Source organism: Papilio polytes, unplaced genomic scaffold (assembly GCF_000836215.1).
Source record: "Papilio polytes unplaced genomic scaffold, Ppol_1.0 DF824269.1, whole genome shotgun sequence".
Taxonomy (NCBI): domain Eukaryota; kingdom Metazoa; phylum Arthropoda; class Insecta; order Lepidoptera; family Papilionidae; genus Papilio; species Papilio polytes.
In genome coordinates this window covers 4,796,250-4,822,131 of record NW_013524935.1, presented here as the reverse complement: position 1 = coordinate 4,822,131, position 25,882 = coordinate 4,796,250, and the positions used below count along the sequence as shown (strand labels likewise).

General features: G+C 34.0%; 2 protein-coding genes across 2 annotated transcripts; one reads left to right on the top strand and one right to left on the bottom strand.

Annotated features, from left to right (window-relative positions):
- Positions 1 to 5,319: 5,319 nt before the first annotated feature.
- On the top strand, positions 5,320 to 10,253 carry LOC106109865. The gene is made up of 2 exons (XM_013291505.1): positions 5,320 to 5,576; positions 9,123 to 10,253. Exons 1-2 carry the CDS (start codon positions 5,569 to 5,571, stop codon positions 9,949 to 9,951), a joined length of 837 nt encoding a protein of 278 aa, XP_013146959.1. The 5' UTR covers positions 5,320 to 5,568; the 3' UTR covers positions 9,952 to 10,253.
- A 3,115-nt stretch (positions 10,254 to 13,368) lies between these two features.
- On the bottom strand, positions 13,369 to 25,697 carry LOC106109430. Its single transcript, XM_013290935.1, has 11 exons — positions 25,368 to 25,697; positions 23,284 to 23,420; positions 21,158 to 21,248; positions 20,885 to 21,042; positions 19,834 to 20,200; positions 19,017 to 19,357; positions 17,235 to 17,479; positions 16,907 to 16,938; positions 15,671 to 16,085; positions 14,758 to 14,883; positions 13,369 to 14,025 (listed from the first exon to the last, which is right to left on the bottom strand). Exons 1-11 carry the CDS (start codon positions 25,397 to 25,399, stop codon positions 13,984 to 13,986), a joined length of 1,986 nt encoding a protein of 661 aa, XP_013146389.1. The 5' UTR covers positions 25,400 to 25,697; the 3' UTR covers positions 13,369 to 13,983.
- Positions 25,698 to 25,882: the final 185 nt, after the last annotated feature.

Below are 25,882 nucleotides of genomic sequence, written 5' to 3'. Positions count from 1 at the left end.
TTAGGTAAATGTGAAGTGTCAGTGGGTAGTGTGTGATGTGAATATATAGTGTCATTAGGATTATCATTTTTAATATTTTGAATATTATATCTAATCTAATATAATAAAGAGGAAAGATGTGCATTTTTGTACTTTTTTTTTTATATAAATACATCTCTATCAGCCGTAATATCTGGATTTATCCCTTCCAAATATCCTTTTTCATATAAACTTTACATTGTTTATTCAGTCTTTCTACAATTATTACTTATTCTGTTGTAAATAAAATATTATTATCGTCATAAGTAGCAGGTGCATGTAAATAACAGAATCCTGCGCAATTATGAGTTCATTTATCCTGCTATGGCAATAATTGCCTATTAGTTAGTTGGGCCAAGTGTTCGCCGCTCCGCTATCTCCTGCGGGAGACCACCTCATCCGGCTCGCCTTCCTGCCTCGCTCGATAACAAATGTTTTTTTATTTTATTAGTGATGTTCATTTCTTTTTACAGAAACAAAAATTTATCCCAGTGACATACAGAGCAGCTTTGAAAAGCTTCAAATTGACAGCTAGAAATCTGTTCTATTTGTAATAATCCTGAGAGAATGTCTGAGTATACCAGAAATTATGTTTGAAAAATTAACTAATGTTAAAAGACTGATGATGTTTCTTGTCTCTGAAAGACATTAATTAAAGATATTAAAATAGCATATAGACGAGGCGATTAGTTATATTAACATGTGGTTTCAATCTATCAATAGATAGTGTTAGTGATGTAAAAAATGTTTAAATAAAAGTGTGAACTATGCCTCTTCTAATTATTTGAATCTCTTTGCATACAACACAACAAATATATTCAATCGATTTATTAGAATCTTTGCTTACGATGTTTTTAAAGCCGCACTTAGATTACTTATACTAAGTAAAATCTAAGGGTATGTAATAAATTTGTTTTTTGTGTAAACAACGTTTAAAAAAAACTTATAAAATAAACTTAAATTGACCTGAACATCACTAATTAGTCAACAAAACAAAATGGCGTCGCACAATATGGACGCATTGGTCGGACTTAATTAGAGCTATGTATTAACTCGCGGCTTTCCTCGTAGATAAGAGGGATTTATAATGGTAGCACAAACGAATCGACTGTCAATTGTGCTCTTGTGATTTTATTGCGTAGGTGCGTAAATTTTAATACTTCGAGATATGGGTACGTATTTCTATTTTATTAAATAAACTGTATAAATTGTCAATAATATACGCAATCTGTAACGGTTTTCTTACTGCCGCCCACAGTCGTTATTTAATATTAAGTTACGGAGATTTTCTCATAGTAAATAAAAATCTCTTAGTGAACAATGACTTGAAGTCCGGCAGTTAAATCGTTACTTTAGTTTGTATAACAACAAACAAAGAACAAAGAAGATTGGAAGAGAATAAAAGAGAAGAAATAAAACTCGTGTCAGTTGCGGCTCATCGTATGGCAGTTTGCTTGATGATATTGCCAGCTGCCTAGCGAAGGGCAACAAAAGACAGAGTTTGCGACGGACAGAAGAAAGAAGTAAAAGAGAATTAGAAACGAAGAGAAGATTAGCGCAAAAAGAATGGAGTTACGTCTTGAATGAACTAATACTACTTATTCTCACCTTATTGGCTTAATTATGTTTATTTATAATGATTTTTAGCTATACTACGTGTTACTGTGTCATGTTTTTAATTATTTTTAGGTTATAAATTTCTGCGGAGACGGGAAATATTCGAATTGTTGAATTTGGTGAAATTAACGAAATCATTTTACTGTTTTATTTGGCAAAGCATAGCATATTAAGGATTTATTGATAATTTTGCTGAAGTTGATATTATTCCCCGGACAAAATACTATTTTCATGTCATATTTTCCCTACAGATGTTTCGGCAGTGAAATCCTACTTTAATATTTCCACGAAGCTTTGACTGTAACATGACATCTGTAACTTCTCAGAAATTAGTTTAGTTACGAGGTTACGCCTCAGATTTTACTACGTATTTTTTACAATAGTCGATTTGTAATATTAATGTTGACCATTACAACCATTTGGCGTAACCAAATAGATTTATTGTGTTTTATAAAATAATCCTAGAGTAAGTAGCTACTTTATATTATTTTTGGCAATCGCAGAAAATGTAATAAAATAGGATATTATTTCAATATTAGTGTAACAGTTTATCCGAAAATTATTTGCAGAATATCGTTATTGTATATCGGGAGAGTGCATCGACATAAGGATTTATGTGCGCTTGTCTAATTCTTTTGTGTCGGAACGCAGTGTCGAAAATGTTGATCGGATTGACACTAAAATAATATATTAAATCCCAACCATAGTTATTAATATATAGGACTTTTATTACCACGGCTTGAAGTTAACTGATTAAAAAAATATATTAATCAGTAATCGGAAACACTACGCTTGTTTTAATTAAAAAGTTAAAGTGAAATTAAATAAATATCAAGAGAAAAAAAAGTCATGTTATATAGTTAAATTTAGAGGTGTTTAGATATGTTATTTTACTCTTAATAGTTAGTTCGAATTGAATTTGTGTCGGAACGTGTACCATTGTACAACGGCTTGCAAATTTCAAAGGGTGCGGTGCATCCCAAACTAAAATCGGTTTACTTGAACTTGGAAGCAAAACCAGCTGCTGTCCTTGACAATCCGGTTGTCGGTACAAAATTATGTACAGTCGGGGGAATTTGCGGTGTCCCACCTTAAAAGCTACAATCTTTTTCTTTTGACTCTTTTCTTTTTAACCGACTTCCCAAAAGAAGGTAATTAATTCGTCTGCATGTGTGTAACGGCAAAACCGCCGCTAGTGAACCGATATTGATAATTCTTTGTTTATGCGAAAGGTGCTTGCAGGATGGTCCCATTTTTTGTTTGATTTTTCATTATTATCCCTTTGCACCACTCGTTGCTACCTAATTTCAAGGAAGTGGTGGAGTTTGTCTCGCTGCAAATGATCAAGGTAAATTTTCATAAAGTGGAACACCGCACATTTTCGTGACTGTATTCAATAACGAAATGATTAATACTTACTACTTAAGTAAAAAAAGTGTTGATGTTCCCGTATTGGTATGATTTTGTGAACAAATTTTTAGATTTAGAAAAAGACCAAGTACGACATAAGAATGATCTTTAAAATTTTAGAACGTATGATTCTAGATGCCTACAAATTAATTCTACTTCAGTTAAGTAAATTATAGCTTCTACGTCAGTGAAATTAGAAAATTCTGCGTGTGGTCTATGAAGCTCACACTATTCGTAATTAACAATTGACATATAAACTTCTTTTTCGTACTTTCTGTTTACAAACAACATTTACGATGGGAAAATAGTTATAAACTAGACAATATTAGTACCTTTTTCCACTAGCGGTTCACTACACGATTGCTCTGTTGCAAATTGAACACGTAATTCCATACAAATGGCAGTAAGCCGCGGTCTTGTGCGTTTAATGACTCAGTGAAAATAGGCACTTAATGTTCGTTGTTCTTGGGAAGAGAAGAGCACACTTCTATAATCAATGTGGGGCTTTTATCGTTTTTATTTTGTTTTTTATGCAGTCATTGAATTATGTCGATATGATACTTTCCTGTAGAATAATTTAACAATGAGAAATCTTTGCATACCAAAACCGACTTTACTGCTTTAGAGCAGCTACATAAGAAAATAGAACATTAGTATGCTGTAACCTAAGTATTAATACAAGTAAGAAACTCTTGTAAAACATTTTAACGGGATCTTCATATTATTCAACATAATTAAATATTTCTTTCTATATTCCTATTTTACACATACCGGTAGAGGTTAACTTAGAAAGAGATGGATTGATTGCGTGAAAGGTGACATGATTAAGAAGGGAGTGATGACTGAGATGACGTATGATAGAGTTATTTGGACGAAAATCCGGTGCGCCGACACTACGGGAGTAGGATAAGGCAGGGGAGATGATGATTCCTATTTTACACATACGTGTGTCATCAAGTCATTGTTTAATATAAATGACATTTAATTACAGATAATAAGTTATAGACACTTAAAACATTTTTTTCATTCACAATATGGTTTAATTGTTACATTTTAATTACCTATATGCAGGAAATGCTGGAGGATAAAGAGAGAATAAAGAGGTAATAACGCTAATTATATTAACATTAATAAGCAAAACGTTATGCATTTAGTTATGTTCATAGATTCCCACGTACGTAATGAATCAAATCATATTAACTATGATCTTATCTTAGCAAAAAATAACACTCACAATTTGACAGTTAATAAAGATTAAAAAGTAAAAAGCGGATCCTTTTTTTATCAGCGATGTTTTTTTTTTCAGGGATAACAATGGAGTAAGACTTTTTGGTGCGGGTATGAATTCCAGTCCTTTCCATTGTCTTATAAAAGATAAAGCGCTATTTAAAAAAATCATACTATTAGTTATAATTATAAATGCGAACCTCTAGATGGATGGATGTTAGAGTTTGTAGCCAAAACGGCTGAACGGATTTCGATGAATTTTGGTTTAGATGTAGAGGATAATCTGGAAGAACACATAGGCTACTCACTTTTGTTTTGTTTTTAATTCCACGCGGACAGAGTCGCGGGCGAAAGCTAGTACTTTATATTTGTTTAATAAAATTTGACTTAGTTCTTAAGTATCTCGTTATGTGTCGAAGCCACGTAGAGTATACCATCAGGGAAATATTATTGACGACCCAGGAATCGAGCTGTCACTGTGACATTAATATCCCGCCATAACTCCTTTGTCATTGCTAATTGTGCCCGTGTCTATGACTTCCTTGGCGAGAGATTCTCACACGAGCAAAACAATAAATAATTCAAGTTCAACAAAACACTGGCTACAAATAATTGCCTTGACTAGTTAAGTTAACAGGTTTTGGTTGTGTTTTGTATTATTAAAATGTACATTTGATTAAAATTTATTACTTTTATAAAATATATTAGTTAAAAAATTTACTTCATTTGTCTTATTTGTGAATCGTATTAAATTATTATTTTATATATGGCATTTCAATAAATAGTATTTAAAAAAAAAACAATAAAACACGATCATGCTGTCATTAACAAATATAACACCATATTCGTAATGAATGTGTATTACAAATCAATTATTTTAAATAGCTAATACATTACCCTAGTTCCTTTAACAATGTAATACAAAAACAATCCATTTTTAGCTAATATTAAAAATATAATGTTAACTAACTAATTATTACAATCAAGTATGTTAAAAATATTGGCAGAATATTTAAACATTACGATAAACATATCGACAAAAACCGACAAACATTGAAGATTTCACAGTAATTACGTTCTGTCAAGTTTCCCGCGCACGGCAATGTCTTCCCGCCGCAACTCGAACGCAGTTGCTTACCGTTGACCGAGAAAAAAACAACGTCGCCATCTTTTTTATTATTTTTGCGTCGCATTCGTCGTTTTATTGTATCGTCTAGGCTGTTTATATATAGAGGTGGATCCTTCAACCCCGAGGCCATATCAGAACAAACCCGCGAAGAAAACACCGGCATTGAAATGTACCGGTTAGTGATGTTCCTATTTTTAACAACGATATTTTCAGATAACGGTTAATTTATTTAGTGTTATTGATTTTTTATTTTTTTTAAATATTCAGTGATTTAATATCTAGTCTTTGTGTTTGGTGCATTTTTGCGGATGAATTAAATATTATGCGTAAGTGGGAAACAAATTAAAAAACTGCAGGAGGTCTTTAATATTTTTTCGGATATTTCTCCCGCGATACAAAAAGGATGTTTAATATACTTTCATAGCTGATTTAATTATATTTTTGATTCATTTAATATTGATATAAGGTAAATAAATAAAAACTTTAATTTTACACTAAATTTAGTAAAAATCTTTATTAATCCACAGTGTTTTTTTTAAATTAGTAGATTTTTTAACTGTTCTAACTAAGTTCTAGGCTTTTGTTAGGATATGGTTCACGACAATAGTCGAATGGCGGGATTCGAACCATTGACCGCAAGATCAGGGTACGCCAAACTATTATGCTATTTGCGTTAAAGGTAAAAATTAATCAAACTACAGTATCAAATAATATCAAACCACGAATTAAACTGCTTTATTTTTTATTTAAAAATACTTAAAAAGATATAAATTAAATTAAATAGATAATTCATCCTGCATTTTCGTGAACTGCGGACGGCGCGTTTCCCTCTAAACAGCATTGTTTTCATCACAATGATGTTTTTAATTACCGCTAAGTTTCAAACAGTAAATGTACTTGACGCATTCGGTCCGTGTTAACACAGATTCATCGCATGCCATGCACTTTGTTACTCGGAGTTTTTTTATAATCTACGAGCTGTTGCCCGCGACTTCGTCCGCGAGAAAACATACAAACTATATAAATAACAACAAGCTACGTATCCCTCGGGAACCGGACACCTCGGGGATGAAGCTTATCCCATGTATACTCCAGACTTTGTTTTACATCTGTGCCAAATTTCAATAAGTATGTTGAACCGTTGCAGAATGATCGAGTAAACATTAAAAAACTAAATTAATGAATCCCACGAGAACCGTAACTTATCCCGGGATAAAAAGTAGCCTATGTGTTCTTCCAGACTGTGCTCTAAACCTGTGCCAAATTTCATGGAGATCCGTTCAGCCGTTTAGGCTACAAACGCTAACAAACATCCATCCATCTATACTTTCTCATTTATAATATTAGTAAGACTGCCCTCGACTATGCATATTCCCGCCATTTTTAATCTATAAAGACAGCGCAAAATTGTTCTTGATCCACCTCAACTATGAATCATACTTAATATTATAAATGCGGAAGTTTAGATGGATGGATGGATGTTAGAGTTTGTAGCCTTAATGTCTGAATGGATTTCGACGAAATTTGGTATACATGTAGGGCATAGTCTGGAAGAACACATAGGATACTTTTGTTTTTTTTTTTTAATCCCGCACGGACAGAAATTAGTTTTTAATAAAAAGTAACATATTTTCGTATCTAAAAACCAATTTGTTGTACGTAAACCTTTTTATTTTATTTAGTATTACGAAATAAATATAAATCTGATTTGGTTCATTGACATAAGTTGAACGACTGCTTAAAATATCTATTTCGTGAAACTAGTATTCTATAACTTGTCTGAAGTAATTTTGCTTGTCGTCTGTTTTTTTTATAGCTTTTTCGATTATCTTTAATGTTCAAATGATAATGAGGTTAATACACTCACAATCGCCTACAGTTTGATGAAAAATAATTTGTATTTTTCCTGAGGTTGTCGAATATCTTGAGGTCTTTTATTTATAGCTTTCGCCCTCGACTCCGTTCGCGTGAAATTAAAAAATTATATAAAACATAACCTATGTTACTCACTGACAACGTAGCTTTTTAATGGTGAAAGAATTTTTGAAATCGGCCAAGTAGTTTTTGAGTTATTTCATTACAAACAAACAACATTTTACTCTTTTTAATATTAATATAGAAGAGAATAAATCTTTTAATGTCATTCAATTTATACTGAAATAAGCAGCTAATTTAATTTTTGTTAACCGGTAATCCGTAATACCTTCCTACTTTTAGGTTAATTTTTTAACGTAAACAACGGACGTGTTTCCGAATGTCAGTGTGGAAGGCCTTTTGCCATTGTTAATAACAAACGAAGTACCGAATGCCAACTTACATAGTACGTAGTTACTATTGTTCTAAATGCACTGATAAAAGATTTCGTGTCACAGCGCGTACTACGAAATGTAATTGGAATAATTGACCAGCGTACAAGGAATTTGTACCGACCGATTTTATCGCGAACAGATAAAGTTACGTTTTCATTGACACATTAAAAATAAAAAATCGAAGCTGGATAAGCGAGAACTTTTGCATAATTTATTGATAAGGGACGTTCCTGTACCTCGAATTAAAAAAAATGGAAGTTTTGTTTCTGATAAACGGTAATAGAGGTCGCCACGAAGAGAATTAAGTTATTGTTAGTGATGGTAAGGCTTGATGTAATTTATTATTTTACATGACATTGTGATTCATATTGTCTTATTTGGCATTGCAACGGATCCTTGTTCTCACGAGTTGTTGAATTAAAAAACAAATGACTACTGCAGGTAACCGCTTATAGCGGTTATGGCAACACAAGAACAGATCGTGGCTGAACGCGTGCATGATATTGCAATTCTTATTTTGTTTAAAAAGAATGAGTAGGACATCCTGTGTACACAGCAAATAATTTCGACAAAAAAAGCGACGTTCATATTTTTACCATTTATATAGGAAATGTTAAATTGAGTAATTGTAATGTGCATATTATTTTCAATTAACATATAATTACATCCAATGATATTACTTAAAGAGCATGAAAAACAATAATCGCTTAGAAATCCCGGTAAAAAATTATCCGACTTGAAAATCAATCCACTGAATTGTACATTGTTAATTTAGAGGTTAGTTTTTTACGAGATCTTACATTTTTTAATTATCATACTTTGTCTTTTTTTTAAGAAATTGATATAAATACCCAGCAGGACAAGGGTTTTGTGGTTTTGTTTATTTTTCGTACATATTTAAATGAGTTCGATGACTTAAACTTGGGTAAATCAGGTTTAAAACTAGTATTATGCGAGAGTATCTTGCTAAAATGACATGACGCTAATTTAGGAGCAATTAGGAACATTTTTATTATTTACTAAACAACCTTTATCGAAAAAATTTACAATCAAGTCACAAATAAACATATTTGTACACAAACTAATTATTAAGAAATACCATTACTAAAATACTATAAAAGCACGGTTTACCACGATGGCTTTAACATCTATACTAATATTATAAAGAGGAAACTTTTATATTTTTTGAAATAACTCAAAAACTAATGGGCCGAATTCAAAAATTCTATACGTTTCAGTAAACTACGTAATCAGTGAGTATCATAGGGTATATTTTTAATATCACGTGCGAAGTCGTCAGCAATAGTGACGTAGTCAAAAATATATCGTTACAAGGGAAGCGCGTCTATAAAGACGACTGGACCTACAGTATTTCTAAAACATATTATTCAATTACTTCATTTGTATTTCAGAAAATTATTATTTCTGTTCCTGTGTGGGAGAACTTCAACCGCGCCTCAGCAGGGGGTAGAGACAATCGCTGACGTTAAGCCGACTATATTCGACTACCCAGCAGAGGTGTACGACCTACCTGCACACTACCCCGTCGGGGATTCCCTCATCAACGGTAGACCATACAGCGCCCTCTATGATATGACAACTGAAAACATCGAGTTAGAGACCACAGATTATAACGAAGAATTGACAGACGGTTACGATAAAGTTACAGAAACTATACCACGCTTTTATGAAAGTGGAGAAAATACAGCTGAATTATATTCGAAAATAGGTTACTTCACCAATAATTATTTACCGGGACCTAGAAAACTCGATATTAATGATGGAAATCAAATCAAAAATGTTAACGTCAAATACACTGAAATACGTAATATGACTGACCTTAAGACGACAAATTCTACCAAAGATAAATCTAATAAAATAGAAGAAACAACAACCATTTCAGAAGTTAAACCTACTGTTGATATTAAATTACCTGACAATATTGACAAAGTCGAAGATAGTTTTACGGAAAGCAAGAATACTTTGGACGGCAACAAAGATTTCGGAAATACACTGAATATTAAAAATATAGCAAATATCGTTGATGATAAGCCAGATTACGAAATGAGCAAACCTAGCTACTTCAGCAATGGTCGAAAAGGTTATTTAAACGAGAATTTAGTATCAAAAGGGAGACGAAAGTTCAGATCGAATTGTCGGTGTGAGAAGATATGGAACTGTCCGAAACTGCAAATAACAGTTCCCAGATGTCCTGACGAGTACTTTATGTGTTGTTTCTAATACAGTGCGAAAGAACTAAAGTGTGACTTATAACTTGAACGTTACTTAAAAACTGTTTAATTTATTTTTATGTGTAAATCGATTAAATAATTTTATATGATTGTTTTGTGTGAGTGCGTGTTTCCGAACGATAATGCGTGAGAGATTGATTTGAGTGACGTATGACTGAAGTGAATGTAGGAATAGAGACGGAATAAACGCGAAGAGATAGCCTTACGTTTTCTAAGACCGATAAATTTAGTAAAAAAATATATCTTGTAAAACTAGGGTTAAGGGTGAGAAATAAAGTGATTAAAGAAGAAGACTGTGTATTTTATCGCCAAATCCCTACATGCAATTTTTTTTTCTAAGGAATTGTAAAGCTGTATACACACACGTTAGGAGCTAAAAAAATGTATAAGTTGAAATATTAAATTGTGTATCAAAAAGGTATTATTGTTAATATTAAAAAAAAAACTAAATGGTGGAGTAATACATAATTTTTATTAGGCTTTTTAAAAACGCACAAAGAGGCAGTCGACCTTAATCTATGGATAAACATCGATTCGGATATTCTTAGACACCAAGATTTTGACAAAAAATTATTATCTATGGTTGAAAATTCGTAGACAAACATAAAAAACATTTATAATGAAGAGTATTGTATGAGATCGTACATTGGAAAAACTCTCCTTTAACATGTTTACTTATATCTACGTCTAAAATCTCGTATACCAAAGACAAAACATTTTTTTTAATCAAAATTCGCTAATCGCTCCGTTACTGAAATAAACAATTCGAAACCATAGACAAAAACATTAAACACAACAAACAATTTTTTAAATAAATAATAAACGCACATTTAACTTAAAAATACTTTGGCATACCTTTGGTTATTTTGATTAAAAATTACTTACATGCTAACATTTAGATATTCATATGAGCTTGAATTATAAACTAGGATTACATATGTCGATATAAGAACCAGTGTAAACACTGCTTAAGAATATTTAAAAGTCGAACGATCGTTTCCACTGGCTAAACATACAAAAGCATACTGTTCAATTTCAAAATCAAAGTTTTCTGACTAGCTGTTGCTCGCGACTTCGTCCATGCAATATTAAGATAAAAAGAAGCCTATTATGCCCGTCTATCAGCTACCCTCGAGTGAAGTCCGGTCGAAATCGGTGCAGCCGTTTCATAAATTACAATCAATTACGTCACCAACGCAAATACATCTTCCTTAAATCTGGAATTTCTCTTTTGGTATTACAAACACTCCAATCAAGGGCGGATCTAGCTTTGGCACCGGGGGGGGGGGGGCGGTCACATAGTCGTGGTCAAGTCAAAGGTTGACAAAATATGTAAATGTATTTTGTCAAGCTGTTGTCCAACCACCTCAGGGGGTATTATAACCCCCATGACCCCCCTGGATTCGCCGTTGACTCCAATTTGTAAAAGTTCAGATATCGAGATTCTATCTTTTTCACAAGATAATATATTTTTGTACATTTAGCACAGTGGAAATCAACGCTAAAAGGTTGAAGTCTGCCCTGATGGCCGGTAATATTTTTAAATAAAACCACATACAGCGCACGTAACGAAACGCACTATGATCAAATCAACTCATAAACAAATGGACCCTAAATATGACACGGATGACACTTACGAAATATTAAAAAGAAAATATAAAAAAAAAACTTTTAAATTTTCAATACATAAAAAGGGATAAATAAAACGTCTGTATATATTAAGATTTCATTCGCCTTTGGCACTATTAATCTAATCACAATTAAAGCATTCAAGAAACTGCGCTTCCAGAATATGGAGTCAAAGTACAGTCGACGACAAAAGTGGTTAGTCAATTATTTATCATAATTATAACGGTTGTCGAAAACTTCGTTTTATTTGAACAAAGAAGTAGTAACTAATGGTTAAAAGAATCATTAATATTTGAATTAACGATTTTACGAAAAATTCAAGCCAGAAAAAAGATAAATCATTGGGCCAATTAGTAATATTAAAAATTGAATAAATATAATAAATTATATGTCATAATTCACTTTTGTTGTCAAATATACACTTTAAACTCAATATTACTTAATCCTAAACTTAACTATAGGGAAATGATTATATGTTGTGTGACCACACTTTGCTCATATATCCCAATCGAGGCTAAACTGCCTTTTTTTGGAAAAAAACTTAGTCTAAACATATTGAATAAGTTGCCTGAAAATCTAAACATTGTAAAAAGCACTATAAAAGGATTGTATTAACATTTTTCAAATTTAAGATCTACGATAACGTGAATCTTAAGATATTAAAATTTTAGAGTGGACATTCCAAACATTTCTATATCACTTTACGTAATATACGTATGTACAGTCGAGAAAACTGGCGGTGTTCAACTTCAGGAAATATTATCTTGTTCTTTTTTCAATATCATAAGGTGGCAAACAAGCAAGCGGCCACCTAAATCCGTCAAACTGGCGAAGCGACCGCTGCCCATAGACATTCGCTATAGCGGATGCGTTGCCTACCCTTAATCGACGGAGGAGACGCACATAAAGAGGATATTTCTACTTCCGTCTCCTCCACCGTACATTGCAACGAGACCAACTCCGCCTATTCTTACAAATAACCAATGAGATAGCAGTGAGTGCAAACAAAGGGAATATAATAAAAGGGAACTAGTCGTGTGTCACTAACAGTATTTTTCGTACAGAAACATTTATAAGCTGCGTTCTTTTTTGTCCCGCGTCTCGTTTTAAAATGCACGATTGTAGATTTTTTTGTGGAACACCGTCAATGTCCCCGACTGTACATAATCAGGTTGTTAATTTTATTTGGTTTGTGTCCCATCTATTAAATGTCAGTTGAATGTCTGTATCCTTTGTTTACGATATTAAGGGCCTGTCCCACCAAAATATTAATTGTGTGAGAAAAATATAACATGTAAAATCTGATGGAATCGGATTTTGTTACTTTATCTGATAGTGACGTTTTTAAGTTATAGGAGCATTTATCAGCCAGTGGTGGGACAGGACCTTACGTTCTTAATTTGAAACGGTAATCTTAAATACTAGTAGACAACATTTAAGATACATGCGAGAGACTTATCCTATCCATTCCTGTTTCATTCCTTAATAGGCAATATGCATATAACGCCAAATTGCACCAATCTTTTTTTAAGTATACTTTATATAAAAACATTCCTGCAAAGATTTTTTTTTAATATATAGTGTAATTTAGTGGCAAAATTTAATCATTCAAAAGTGTCTTTTTTTAAAATTCCCTCGCTAAGTTATAAAACGCACACTATTGGTCGAAGCAAGTGGCTTATCTAATATGGCGTCGCTGTGTTGACAATACACAGTTCATTTACGTTAGTTTATATAGAAATACACTCTTCAAGTATTTTACTGTAAACGATATCAAAATCAACTTTAAAATAAAAAATTAATGAATAGAATTATTAATTACCACTTTTAAATTACATGCATATTCCCTATTCAAGCCAAACCCTTCAAATGATGACATAAATGCCATTTTTTATTGTTTTTTTTTAACCATCCCTGCGGTCCATTCACTTAACCTCTACATACACTGAGTATATAAGCATTACATGCTATAGTATAGTAAATAAATAGTATATAACTAACTCATATCCTGGACAAATGTAGAAAGAGTAGAAAATTATTGTTTTCGATCACAAGAATACGAAAGGAAATATAGATTTTATTAACATTTTATCTGCACTCATAGTCATTACACAGGAAGACCCTTAGTGTCGAAAGAAAACACTAAGCGATATTTAACTCTTAAATCGACGGAGTTTTTTGTTACAAAAAAACTTATTTTTCTAGTAATCATATTTTTGGATATGAAAAATGAACGAAATAGATTTTTTTACTAGTTCTTCGATACACTGGACACTATCGACTTAAGGGTTATTTAACCAACTGTGAGTGCGGCTGAATGACGACTTTGGTCGTTGTAAAGTATTGTATAGAAAAAATATAAATTAGAATAAATAGTTTGAAAGGAAGATGTTCACTTCATAAACATGCGTTTCATTTTTCGGCTGCAGCGCTCCTGGAATAATATTCAGTATTTAAGTATGTTTTATTATTATATAAGCATTTATATTAAAACTAGCTGTTCCCCTGCGACTTCATCCGCAAATTAAGAAAATTTTATTTTATTGTCTACATTTGTTAAATTATCAATTACAAATGACAAAATGACATGACATGATGACAATCTTGCTTGCTTGATGTTGGCAGCAACTTATGGTCTCTTTCCCACATTAGGGTTTCTATCCAAAATATTTACCCCCTAAGTTTGATAACGTGAAAATATATAGCATAACGCGTGACGTAAGTGTAGGGCTTTTTATTAAAAAAAGGATTATTCAAAAATAGCCGTATTTGCTGACATCTTAGGCAACAAAAAAGTGTGTGTTTACGCTTTATTATAATAGTATAGATAGATAAGTATTTAATATTAGTACATATATAAAAATATGTTTAATTCATTTTTTAATATAAAGCTCTACACTTATGTCACGCTTTAGGCTATATATTTTCACGCTATTAAACTTAGGGGGTAAATATTTTGGATAAAAACCCTAATGTGGGAAAGAGACCATTAGTTGCTGGCAACATCAAGAAAGTAAGTTTGCCATTGTTTGGTCTAATAAAAAAAATGTCATGTCATTTTGACGTTTGCAACTGATAATTTGACACATGTAAACAACATAATAAAATTTTCCTGATTTTATGCGGATGAAGTCGCGCGGGAACAGCTAGTATTAGTATAGATTACCTGATGTTCACCAATGAGCTCCAAGGGCATGCGGTGGTCGCAGTACTCGCAGGGGATGTAGGGTTCCTGCTGGTCTTCTTGGTCTGCCGCTGGAAGCAACTGCGCCAGATCCGGCCGGCAACCCGTCTGTGCAATATCCCAATATTAATTACGAGATGTTACCCGCGACTTCGTCCGCGTGGTATTAGAAAACATACAAACAATATAAATTACAAAAAGTTACGTATCCCTCGGGAACCGGACATTTCTCGGGGATGAAGCTTATCCCATGTGTACTCCAGACTTTGTTTTACATCTGTGCCAAATTTCAATAAGATATGTTGAACCGTTGCAGAATGATCGAGTAAACATTAAAAAACTAAATTAATGAATCCCACGGGAACCGTAACTATTCCCGGGATAAAAAGTAGCCTATGTGTTCTTCCAGACTATGCTCAAAACCTGTGCCAAATTTCATAGAGATCCGTTTAGCCGTTTAGGCTACAAACGCTAACAAACATCCATCCATCTATACTTTCTCATTTATAATATTAGTAAGATTGCGAGAAAACTATGTAAGATCACGTAATTATGCTGATAACCAAAATTTAAATCTTGCTAAAATTACAAATGCGAAAATTTGGATAGATGGATGGATGTTTGTTAGAGTTTATAGTCTAAACTACTGCACGAATCTCGATAAAATTTGTCTTAAATGTGGAGGATAATCTCGAAGAACACATAGTCTACTCACATTTGATTTTTTTTATACCATGCAGACGGAGTCGCGGGCGAAAGCTTGTTAATTACACAGAAAAGTCTTTAATAAATCTGCGACTACAATCAATTTAATTTTAGTAGCAATTATCTCTATGGTAAACCAAACCTATTCCCATTCCCTCACTATTTAAATAAAGACCATAATCGCACAAACCTGATGCTGCACCAGATCGCTGGCCTGTATCAGGGTGCCGCAGAACTCGCACGGCAGCTTCACATCGATCACATCCACACCACAAGCTCCTCCTCCTCCGCCACCATCTCCTACAGCCACCACTCCCCAGCCGGACGCATCCACCGCTGCGACCTCACCCCCCCAACTGGAGTCTCCTCCCCAGCCGGGGTCACCTCCCCAGCTGGAGTTATTCCCTTCAGCCACATCTCTCCAAGGGATCTCCTCTCCCCTTGCGGCATCTTGTCCCCAGTCGATGTCATCTACTCCTTCAGTTTCACCTCCACGGGGAGAGTTATCTCGTGTGCCTTCACTTCCATCATCAGAATTGGATTTGCTAGACTTTTTCGTAGGTGTATCAGGGTTGTCGCGAGACGTATTACCGCGGTCGTTTGCGCTGAAACGATTACAGGAGATATAGTCTATGTCTATACTAATACAGAGAAAAGATTTGTATTTTTGTATATATAACTTAAAGACTAGTATGTTAATAATTCTTTATTTACATACATATGTATATTCGTCCTCGATCTAGTCTACTATCCTAATGACATTTCCTTTTCTTCCTCCACACTGACATGCGCCGTCAAGGTTTCAATATGCCAGATACATTGCCACAAACTCAAAAACTACTGGGCCGATATAAAAAAAATTACCATTAAAAAGCTAAATACCGAGTATATAGGCTACATTTATTAGAATTTTTATTTCCGGACGAAGACGCGAGCAATAGCTAGTCTTTAATAAGAGGCATCGCATCTGCAAATGTATAGGTAACTGAAAGGGAAGGCATTGGCTCCTTAAACACAGGAATCCCTAGTTAAGGAGCCAAAGCAATATTGATCCTTCAATCAATTATTGACAAAAAAAAAAATAAAAAAAAATATGCAGTCTTCGCTAGTTTAGCGAATTATGACCACCTGTTAATCTGCCACATTTTATGATAAAATTAGAAAAAAACACAGAGTCTCACTATTTCATACTGAAAATAGAAGTGGCATGGAACATGTAAAATTATAACTTTTAACCTACTCTTGTAATATATTTAATAGATTCAGGGCCTGTCCCACCAAATTGTAAATTGTCTGATAACAATCCAACATATAAAATATGTGATGGAAATATCGGATTTTGTTACCAGTGACGTCATTTTTAATCAATCTGAGCCTCTATCAACCAGTGAAAATGTTTTCAAGAACATTTCTATAGGAAACTTACTTGATATTGCTGTTACTATATGGGGCCGTGACCTAGAAAAAAAATCGCCAAAATTTAAACATATTAAGGGTAAAAATAAATAAATAAGTAAAATCAATATATTAGAATAAATTAGATCATAAAAATCATACTAATTTAAATGTGATAGTTTAGATGAATGTTTGTTAGAGTTTGTAGCCTAAACCTCTAAACGAATTTTGATGAAATTTTTTACAGATGTAGAGGATAGTCTGGAAGAACACATGGGCTACTTGCTTTTGTTTTTTTTTTAATTTACACGGACGGAGTCGCGAGCGAAAGCTAGTCATCAATAAAAATTAAATCTCACCTCATTCAAACCTCTCCGTAGCTCTTTCAACGAGGATTTAATAGCACTGAATCTATCCTCGGAAGTTGGAGAATTCTCCTCCTTCCTGGGAGATCTTTCCAGACGAGAACTCTCCCCTCTCTTAGAGTTATCCAGCTGCAGTTGCCTGAATCTCTTCATAAACTCCTCAGTCGTCATCGGCTTTACATTCCTAAAGTCTTCTGCGTTAGTCATCTCATGATCTCTATCCAATTCTGATTGTTTTGCTGCAATGAACAACATTGTTATTTATATAATTAAAGGGAGAATAATGGGGATGTTTCCTAATGTTACAAATCCAAATAAAGTTATGTTTAATATTTTAAAGACAGCATTTTATAACCTATAATAACATTTAGAGACCTTGAATGTTTGTCTCAAATTAAATATAAATTAAAAACGCTGCAATATTTTTTACCCTCCATTACTCGACCTCAAACACCAATGACGTCACTTTTTCGCATATAACATGGCAGTGTGACCAATTTCAGTGAATGTCAGCGCATTTTGTGGTTATATATTTTTTTAAATGATTATAAGAATTGAGTTTTCGTGTGTTATATTATGAGGACTCCATTATTAAGTGTTTTTATATTTACGACATATTTTACGAGCAAATTTTCGATCAATATGACGAAAAAAATAGTAAAAGTTATTTGAGTAGCTAATATTCAATTTACGTCTGGTCACATTGAATCAGCTGTTGTCAGTATTTGTCACAACTTTAAATCCAAACTTTATAATCATAATAAAAGTTACTTTTTTTTAATTGATATTTTTGCCACATAACCAAAACACTGTTATATTTCTATTGGTAACTTATCAGATCTTACTTTAGTTTTTACAAAATAACTAGTACTTGTTATTTTCAATGCCAATGGATGTCTTCCAACAAATATTAAAAGTTTTGCTATTTATTTTTATTTTATTGGACCTATGCTGACTGTCGTACTTTTACTATTGGCACTGCATACGTATTGTAATATGCTTCTTTTCATTTACAACAATAGTTAAACAAAAATACATTTTGTTATAATAACTATCAAAATTCAAGATGTCTGTTTTAGAAATTTGACTTTGACAGACCGCGACGCGAGGTTTGTAAGCAAGAAAGTGACGTCATGAGGCGTTTTCGCGGTCTTTGGAGAAGTTGTTTTTAGTTAAGTGTTTTTGTAATGAAATGTTGCTTATATGATTTTATTATATTTTTTTTCATGTTTAGATACGGTTTATCTACATAATAAAAGCAATTCCAAAAATTAGGAAACAACCCCATTAACGTTTAGTGTTTTCAAATTGACTGTTGTCTATGATTACAGAATAAAATCCATAAATTCGAAAATTTGTATCTTAATCATACGAAATAGTTTTAGAATCTATGTCTACGAGAGGTATTTATAGCCTTTTTTTTATAATATAAGGTGGCAAACAAGCAAGCGGCTACATGAATCCACCGAAATGGAAAGCGACCGCTGCCTTAAGCGACGGAGGAGACGCACATAAAGAAGATATTTCCCCTTCCTAAGCGTCTCCTCCACTGTCAAATCCACTTTACCTTTTCTTATAAGAAAATGGTGGTAAAAGAAAGGGACCAAAATTAGGCCTCCGGCACTATACTCATCAGACTGTACGCGGAATTGCTCCCACTTCACGCTTGTCTTTTGTGTGGTCGTGGTATTACACCGGGCGAGCCGACCCATAAAGCTCTTTTAGTGACAGATTAAAGACTCTGAGTACTAAATAGAATATTGTAACAAAACATACCGGGGGAGTTCACTGGGACGGATCCCCTTCGTTTCTGGTCTTCATTGGAGGTATTTTCAGTCTGACGGCCATTGGCTCCTGGAGCGTTGTCATTCCCTGATAGTGGTAAATTGGACCGATTGTTAGGACCAGGGAGTGGTCCAGATTTTGGGCCACGGATTGGACCAGTCATGGGACCGGATATGGGAGTGTTAGGTGCGGAAGTGGAAGTGGAGGGGAACAAGGAGTATGTTCTGCCGACCGGAGTCGCCTGCGACTGATCCGGCTGGGATTCTGGTGTACTAACACTCGGTGGTTTTGGTGCTTTACGCTTCTTAATAGCCCCACGGGGTGCGGATTTACTGAAAAAAATATTCTTATTTATAAAAGCTATGCTAATTTTTACAAACTAGTTGTTCTTTGCGACATTGTCCTCGTAAAATTAAAAATAATGAAAAGCCTATGTTACACTCATAACGTAGCTTTTCAATAGTGAAATCGTCCCACCAGTTTTTGAATTATTTCAATACGAAATTCCAAAAATACAAATCTTTCTTCTTTATATTAAAATATTAGTATAGATTACAGTAACATAATACAAGATAATACATTTAACTAGCTGTTGCCCGCAACTCCGTCCACGTGGAATTAAAAAAACAAAAGTAAGTAGCCTATGTGTTCTTCCAGACTATCCCCTACATCAATGCCAAATTTCATCTACATCCATTCAGCAGTTAAGGCTATAAGCTCCAACAAACATCCATCCATCTAAACCTAATGATACAATTTGAAAAAAGAACTAACAAAATTATAAAAAAACAATTCAAGTAACACTTACGAATCACTACTTGTACCAGGAACATCCGCGGCATTAACTTGAGCGACATTCCTCGGCGTAGTCAAACCGATCACTTGCCATCGATTGAAATTACGACCATCATTACTTGATCCTTGATCAGGAGCAGCGTCAGGGCTTCTAGGGCTCTGGGTGTGTATGACACGTGATACGCCGAAATAGTCAGTCGCATTGGCTTCTGTGATAGCATCGATCAGTCTAGCCAGTACTGGATTCGCGCTGGGTTGGTCAGGCAAGTCTAGTAGACGAGGCAGTCGGTTTGCCGGCCTCTGATACACCACACCGGAACCAATAACAGACATGGATGTAGACGCAACTGCTCTCAGTCTTTGAGGGCGTGGTATGGGGTCTGAAAAATATTATTCCAATAGTTTAACAGTGGCAGAACTTACTTTAATCGATCACACACAAGTCAGACGTGAAGTAGAATCAATTCCGCGTTTCGTTTGATGTGTGTAATTTCCAAAAGCCTAATTTTAGTCCGTTTTCTTCCCATCCTTTTCTTATAAGGAAATTATAAAAAAGGAACGGATTAAATGGTGGAATCATAGGTAGGGTAAATATCACTTTTATATGCGTCTCTTCCTTCGTAAGCGTTCAAGGAATATAGCTTTTTATTTTTATTTTATAAGATGGCAAACAAACGAAAGGCTTGAAATCGCCGAATAGAAGAAGCGAGCACTGCCCAAAGGAACTCCGCAATTACAGATGTTATCTACAAGGGTAGGTTTATTATACTACCTTTAAGGGTAGGGAGGTAGGCAACTGTGGATGTTCCTGGCAGTGATCGCTTCGCCTTTTCGGCGATTTCAAACCTTCCGATCGTTTGCTATCTTATAAAATAAAAACAAAAAGCTATATTCCTTACAACTTTTGATAGTCAATAAATATTTTTATTAGATTTTAATTAAAAAACATTAATTGTAACTTATTTTTAAAAATTACATTACTAACATATACTTATTTGTCTTTTCAGTTGTAAAGACCGCCTTTATATAAATAATTCTCAAAATAATAATCAAAACTATCTCACCATCATCAAGGCGTACAAAGCCGTGGTTGGAGTCGAGATGCAGCTGCCTATATTTATGCATTACGAACTCCCCGCACTGAGGGCACTCCTCAGTGCGCGCGCCGCAGTACCCTTCGTGCAGGGGCAGTTCCCGACGGGACAACTCCAAGTCGCACCACCTGTAAATGATCACATTTGTGGTCCAAAGATTAGACCTGGTGATTCCACGAGGACGAAGTCGCGGGCGAAAGCTAGTCACATATAAAGAGTTGTTGTAATTTGAACATATATTACCTGCAAGTCTGTATGGTGTGGTCGCAGGAGTCACGGATGTGGTCCTCCATGTCGGTCCCGCGCACCTTCTCCCCGCATTGCTTGCATGGCACTGTATAAATGTATACTTTTTAAAACTCTTTTACACATTAAAAGGCGTTTTAAATTATAATCTTTTTGTTATGTGATGTATAGAAAAATAAAATTTAGAGTCAAAAATTTTGAGAAAATCGTAAAAAAACAGTGAATACGCCAAAATAACACGCAAACGCTAATGTAACTTTTATACAGCATATTTGGTTTGCAAAATATATCGTAAATCTAAGTATTTTACTGTTTAAATCAACTGTACCTTTCCTTATCCTCTTTTTTATCTAGTACTAGCTGTTGCTCGCGGCTTCGTCCGCGAGAAATAAAAAAATAATAAAAGACAGCCTATGTTACTGATAACGTAGCTTTTTAATGGTGAAAGATTTTTTGATATCAGCGAAGTAGTTTTTGAGTTATTTCATTACTTACAAAAATACAAATCTTTCCTCTTTATAATATTAGTACAGATTTTTAACGAAATATACCAAGTTGATACTTATTACCATTAATTATATACGAATAATAAATATTACAATAGAGCGTATTCAAAATTTATCTTATTATCTACGAAACAATTATCCATTTTACAAACCGAATCCAGCCTCCGCACCAAATACATATACAAATTTACATAGAATCGCAGACATGACCTATACAAGTCTAGATATACGCCTACAAGCAATGCCATATTGATCGATGCTTCTGTACCTAGCTCGCTGCAATCACCCGTTCTCCCCTTTATTCCCCACCCCATTCCATATTACATCCCTTCTCTCGTACAGATTCGTTACGACATAAAACCATAGCAATATTTCCCCAGTAGGTGTAACGATCAATACATCTGTGAGATTCCAGGAATGGTTGCTAGGTACGATTTTGGCCGGGACAAAATACTGCGACCTGAATTGATGTTATTCATTTCATATTTCACGTCAATCTACACAACGAATAGTGACGTCATAAATGTAGGATTTTGATGCTGTTCAAGATAATAAGCATCCATATATAACATTTTTGTAAACGTATATGCTTACGGCCGATTATTGAAACGAATCTAAAAAAAACTTATTAAAAAGCGCTGTTTAAACTGATAGAGGTTAAAATTTGAAAGGAATTTGGGGTTTAAGACGCTGTTATAGTTAAATAACGTTTCCGTATTCGGCCGTTAGAGTAGTATTCCATTGTCAATGAAAGTTTGAGTATAGTTGTAAGGTTATGATCTGTGTGGCTGGGAATAGGCAACGCCTATGTAAAATCTCTCTAAAACATCCCACATATACCTTCAAACGATGTTACAATAGTACGTTGTATTGAAATTGCTATTAAATTATTGTGAAACATTGTTGGGTCTGAATGCATTTTCCAACAAAGTCGACATCTTAGCGACGGATGTGTGAATCAACTTTAAAGGAAATTACGAGTACAATGATCTGTTATACAATCCAAACATAACGATAATTTCACACAAGGGCAGTGAGAAAGTACAATGACAGTTTTCGCACACGCGCGTTCACAGAACAATACTCTTAACAATAGCAAAGCAGTCGTGGACTGTCCGATCGACTGCCTCCGTTCTACCCTCGTGTGAAATAACGGTCGCGATGCCAAACCCAATCTGTTATTGAGAGTGAGCCAACACTAAACAAACGAGAAATGTGTTTCAATGCAATTTAATGCTTGGACGGAAGTCACAACTTGTTGATCGTCAGACAAATATAGACAAATGAACTCACGCACTTTATATCGGAGTAAATGAAGATCATGAATGTATGGACATAAAAATCTTCATTTGTTTTTCCATACTCAAATAGATTAGGGGGAAAGCGACATTTCCAACTTATTTCCAACTGCTATAAGAGACAATGCAGAGGTAGTTAGCTTCTAATAAACACACCTGTATTTATATTTTATAACTATTCTGTGGGAATGTTGCTCATAGACAACATTCTCTTGAGGCCATTGAGAACTAACACTAATGTAAATTAGGTTTAACAGCTACGGCTCAGCAACGCCAGTGAAAAAGAGATCTAATAGCATTAAAACTTGTGCAAACATACTCAGTTTATGCAGCTTCTCCGTATGTTCTTCCAGCTCCGTGAGCGGCACAGCCTCCTTGCACACCGGGCATACGCGGATATTCCGCACGCAGTGCACTAAATGTATGGTATAGTTCCCCGAAGGTATCTCCCGGTTGCTGCAACAATGTACAATTAATCAATTGAATGACTACATTGAGCCATATTAATTAATTAGAGACTCCCATTTAGATCTTTCCTAAATTATCGGCGGGCAACACCCAATCCATAATGAACCATTGAAAAATCATTGAAATTCGAACACCACATAGGTCACTTTTTAGCTATCTTTTATGCCATTAACCGATAGATTCGGAAGACACATTGTTTCAGATTATCAGAAACATATATTTTACAGTAAAGAGAACTACAATTAAGTATACAAAAACAGTAATAAGTATGATTATAGTATATACAAAATTATGTAACTTTTCTCTCTCCTAAAGTTGCAATTATTGACATCAGTGGTGTTAGAATTTCAACTATGTGTGGGTTTCACAATGAACAATATTGTTCATCTGACAATTGACATTTGTCCTAATTTCTTGACCTCTGTCAATCAACAACTATGAACTATAATAATCTACTATGCCAGAACTAAAGAACCTAGACCCAGATAGACATTAGGTGATCTAGGAGAAGGATCAAGTATTATGATTCATCAACTTGCCTTTATCCCTGATGCAGGGTCAGCACAGTATATGCCTCTTTTCCATACATCTCTATCAGCCGTCATATCTGAATCCACTCCCTTAAGCATATCCTCTTTCACACAATCCATCCATACTATCTTCGGTCTTCCCCTTCTTTTGTAGCCATCCACTTTCATTCTTAAAACTTTCTAGTTTATGTCCCCATCATCTCTTTGCATAACATGTCCATACCATGATAACCTTTTGCTTCTCAATTTCTCTACCACAGGCGCTACTTTCAAACTTCCTCTAATACATGCATTCTTAACTTTATCCATTCTTGTCACACCACACATCCATCTTAACATATGCATCTCAGCCACATGCAATTTACTTTCATCCGTAACTTTGGTGGCCCAGCATTCAGATCCATACAATACAACAGGTCTTGTTATGATTGTGCCTGACTAATGTTGATTGAATGAAGAAATCTTCGACAATTCAAGCAAGAATATAGAGCAACATGGGCAGAACTAAATGCTTTGTGGCTTAGCCCAAACCTCATGCATGTGATCTTTCAATGGTTCTTCCTTTGTTTAAGTATTTGTTGATTTTTTATGATATTCAGTAAACAGTTCAAAGCCCAATTAATAATAATTCGCTATAGCAGTCATTTATATAAGAATTTAATTGAGAAAAATAAATATGCATACATTTTTGAAGTGAACATCTATTGCTTATCATCACATGGTTTATTCCACCAAGATTCCAATTAGAATAACTTGAATTCTATAGCTAACTTGAATTCCCCAGAATCCATATTGGCTAAATAAGTGAAAAGAATTAAGAATACTTTTATTTTAATCAAAATAATCTTTGCAATAAAATACACTTAAAGCTAGTAATAATAATGGAAGAAATATAAAGTTGATTTAAATAGTCTATTTTTTATATATATACTGACACAGCCTTTGCAGCCATTTTATTTACAGTTATAATACATTTCATTGTGTAAAACAACTAACAATAACTAAAAATATATTTTTTATGATAAGAAAGAGTATCAAAAGTATCTGTATATAATTAATAGATATGTAAAAATGTTTTGAAAATACGTTCGCCTAAAATTTAAAAATGTAATTCGCAATATAACGTCGGACGTAACCATCTTGAAATTAAAGTACTGAATGTTTAACCAAAAGGTATGAGTAAACGCAGTTTAAAAAGCGCAGAGGGTGTCCATTTTTAATTGTTTAATAACATAAATAAATATATTACTTTTTAACAGCGTAAAGTAAACAACCGGACAGATATCGTGCAACAGATGTAAGACGCGCTCTATTATTCTAAAAATAAATCGACAACGTACAAAGATATAAATAGGATAAATATTGACACAACATGAAACTCCTCTAGTCCATAACCTTAACTTACCAATTTTCGCAAGTTTTGTTGTCCTCGTCCATTTTAAAACCCAGAAAATAGAAACTCGCGTTAGTAATTTAAAGTACGGCAATCGCAAATCTTTTTTACACCATTTTAAAAATTAAATTTACACCTAAATCCACTTTTAGTATTACTTAAAAATCACTTTCTCCTTCATCAAGATTTATTTTTTCAATTACACCATTTACAATTATAATTTCACAAAAACAGACAATCCGGTAAATCCCGCAACGAGTCTATTTGGGAGGCAATAATGTACAGCCACGATAATGCACGACCCAATAATGCACGGCCCAATAATCCGTGTACAAACAAAGGATTTTAGTACACGAATTATCGGGCCGTGCATTATTGGGTCGTGCATTATCGGGCCGTACATTATCGGTACGGGCCAATAATCCTTGTCCAATAAAAAACCTGTCAGAATCCCAACGGCCAATCACAACCGTGCAATTCTCTATGATTGTGCTTTGTTTACATTACTTGCCAATGGTTTAATTGGT